A 3,004-nucleotide genomic window follows, 5' to 3' on the forward strand; every position below is an offset into this window, starting at 1 on the left:
CTGGTGCTGAGGCTGAGCTGAGAGAAGGAGTGAGAAGGCTATGCGGTGGTGATGTGAACTACTGGGAATGTGTGGACGTACTGAAGATCCACAAGAAGCTGCAAAGTTCGTTGAAGCCTGTAAAGAAACACTGGAGAAGGGCGCAAGAGCAATGGCAGATCTGCTGAGGGAGGCTGACGTGGAAACGAAGAAGTTTGGGAGTTTGAAAGGCCTCAATGGCTTGGTTGGAAAGCTGTGTCGAAACGCTATTATGGTTACCTATCCCAACCCACTGACGGAGTACCTTCTGGCGGTGTCTCAGACTGACGCCGACCTGAGTGCTCTACGAGCGGTCGTGCAAGGCGCCACCACACCTGCTGTGTTGGACGATGATGATTCTGTCGAGGTTGATTTAGGTCAGGGTGTTGTGATTGATAGTCGGACGCTATCACCTGACTATAGAGGCTGGGCGGTCTTCCCCTTGTTGTCTTGTGTGAACCACTCGTGTCGACCTAATATGGAGATCGAGTTCTCTGGTGATGGAGCAACGCTAGTGGCAAATGTGTCAGAGTCGGGGTCGATAGCTGCTGGCGAGGAACTCATGATCAGCTATTGTGACATTGAAGAGGATTCAGTTGGAGAAAGACAAAAGCAACTTGATCCGTATGGATTCATCTGCAACTGTGAACGATGTTGCAAGAGGGCTAGGAAGGCCTAGGCATTAGAACACTCTGTGTTGAACTACACTATGTTTGGTTGTCAATACGGCAGCTCTGGACAGAGAGCTCACTTCTGTGGAGATGGGCAGATCGATGAGGATACTACTGAGACAAGGAAAAGACTAGCTGATGGAGTACACTGAGATGGTCGATGAGAGTCGACACCTATACGCACGCAGCGTACGTATAGGTAGTGTGTGAAACGGGTCTGAACGCGGACCCAATCGCATGGGTCACACTTAACCTTCAAAAACAACTTGCGTATGGTACGCGGGTGTTGATATTCTGAGTTGAGACTCGTAGAAGTGGTCGAGTGGGCAATGCAAAGCTCAGCGTGTCTGAGGCGAAGTGTTATGGATGGCGATCGAAGTATCCGGTGACTGGAAGAACTCCCATTGCAATGGGCCTGTAACTTAGGAGGCCTTCCTTACAGAAGGAGCGTGAGGAATTCATATTTTTAAGGTGCGCCTTAAGGAGCAATTCCTAAGTTACAGGCCCAATGTTCTTCCCGTTCGGCATACTCAAACAAAAAGTTCATATTCACCGTGAATAGACCATCAGATTTGCTTTTGCTTGTTTGCTTTCTTGTATACTCAAGATTTGTCGCAGAAATTATGATGTGAAATTAAGAGAAAACAAATTCCCTATTTGCCTTTGGAGACTCACAAATGACAGCTAAGGTACACAGACAAGAATGTCATGTGAAGCTGTGGTAAATGTAGAGGAAGTTCTGCAGTTGTCCCGACCTCGGCGTCCGTAGCCCTCCCGATCTTCGCGATAATATGGCTACTCCACTCTGTGTATACCAGGGCCGTCTGTGTCACAGTGGAGGTCGTCGGTACGCGACGGTCATATACTACCGGTTCACTGCATACGATATTTCTCCTTCAATCGATTCAACATGAGACCCCATATCTCGTCGAGTAAGCAGTCACAAGTTGTGATTGCAAGATGGCACTGGAAGGCCTGAGGCTTCTGATGGGCGCTTCAGTTTATGTTTTGCACTCCGATTCAATACTGATAGGAAATCCGTCCGGGTCTGAAATTTCATCGAGTGAGTATTACGAATTCTGAAGTTCCCAATTTTGTTGTTTCAATCATCAGTTCAACAGTGACTGTTTTGCATGCAATGCCTTGAATTTAAATTTCTCAGAAACTCGGGCTCGTTACGACGGTATTGGTACAATTTGCTTCGTAGAACTCTACAGACTATTGACCGTCGACGTGTACAAAGGTTCACAAAGTGATGAACTTGATGACAAAGTAGATACCACAATAGAGCTTATGTAACCATGATGATGTCAGGAATAACCACAACAATCACAATACCAACAATCACAATACTCGAAGCAGTTACGAACCGAGTCCGCTGCTTGACCGTTAAGCCTTAAATTAGCGGCTAGTTCAACGCTAGGAGATAACAGAACACAGTTATGGAGACTAGGGACACACACAAAATGTGTGACACAATAACTTGGTGTCAATTAACGCCTATGAATGCCGTTGCTGCTACATCATGTCCACACGGGTCATACGTCCTCAAATACAGCTGCAGATTTCTGATCAATTGGTACCAATTTCTGATGTTTGACCAGTGATCTCTTTATATCAATGTTTGACACTCTGTATCAAATTCAAGATCCTAGCTTGCGCCGAGGGCTGGGTTGTATATCAGTCTCGTAGACGTTTAGAGCAGTAGAGCTGTGGGCGAGTGAGAATATATTCCTTGTTGTCCGATACTGACTCCTCCTTCTTCTTCTTTTGAGTACTAGGAAGCGGCACGGCCACGTGAGCCCTATAGCCGCCTCTGTTGCTCCCAATAAATAGTGAACAGACTGCCTCAGTGGAGCTCAATGGCGTTTTAACCGACCAGTAGCCTTTATAAACCGCTCCAGATGGAGAGCCAAAACCCTATCCTCCAGTAGGAGATCCCCGGATGGAGGAGGCCAGCAAATGCCGCGCAACTTCACGGCATCAAAGAACTCGCGTCTATGCTGTGTCCAATTATCGCACCGGAATAGAAAGTGAGAGAAGTCCTCGTCTTCCCCCGACTCGCAGAATGGGCATGACACAGTGCCATGATCAATTTTCGACCGTGAGTATCTCAACTGGTTGCGACCGCAGACGACTTCACGTATGGCATTGTAGCGCTCTAGACTGCGAAAGGCCCGCATCGCCGTAGCGGTGGGGACGAAGAATTTGAAGGAGCGGCCGAGTTCTTTCACGTCCTCTCCATACGAGCTGTCAGAACGGTTTGCGAGCCACTCAGATGCAGCACGAGATAGGGCTGTAAATCGAACCGCCAA

The 3,004-nt window shown here is 47.8% G+C and overlaps 1 protein-coding gene across 1 annotated transcript in view; it reads left to right on the forward strand.

Annotated features, from left to right (window-relative positions):
• Positions 1 to 697, forward strand: part of Pmar_PMAR002623 (hypothetical protein) — a gene marked incomplete at both ends in the record, with an annotated part of 1,071 nt that extends 374 nt beyond the window's left edge. The window contains one exon of the mRNA XM_002768864.1: positions 302 to 697. Within this exon, the coding sequence (XP_002768910.1) occupies positions 302 to 697 (396 nt within the window). The remainder of the gene's footprint in view (positions 1 to 301) is intronic.
• Between the last annotated feature and the right edge of the window lie 2,307 nt (positions 698 to 3,004).

Source organism: Perkinsus marinus (genome assembly GCF_000006405.1).
Source record: "Perkinsus marinus ATCC 50983 genomic scaffold scf_1104296966988, whole genome shotgun sequence".
Taxonomy (NCBI): Eukaryota; Perkinsozoa; order Perkinsida; family Perkinsidae; genus Perkinsus; species Perkinsus marinus.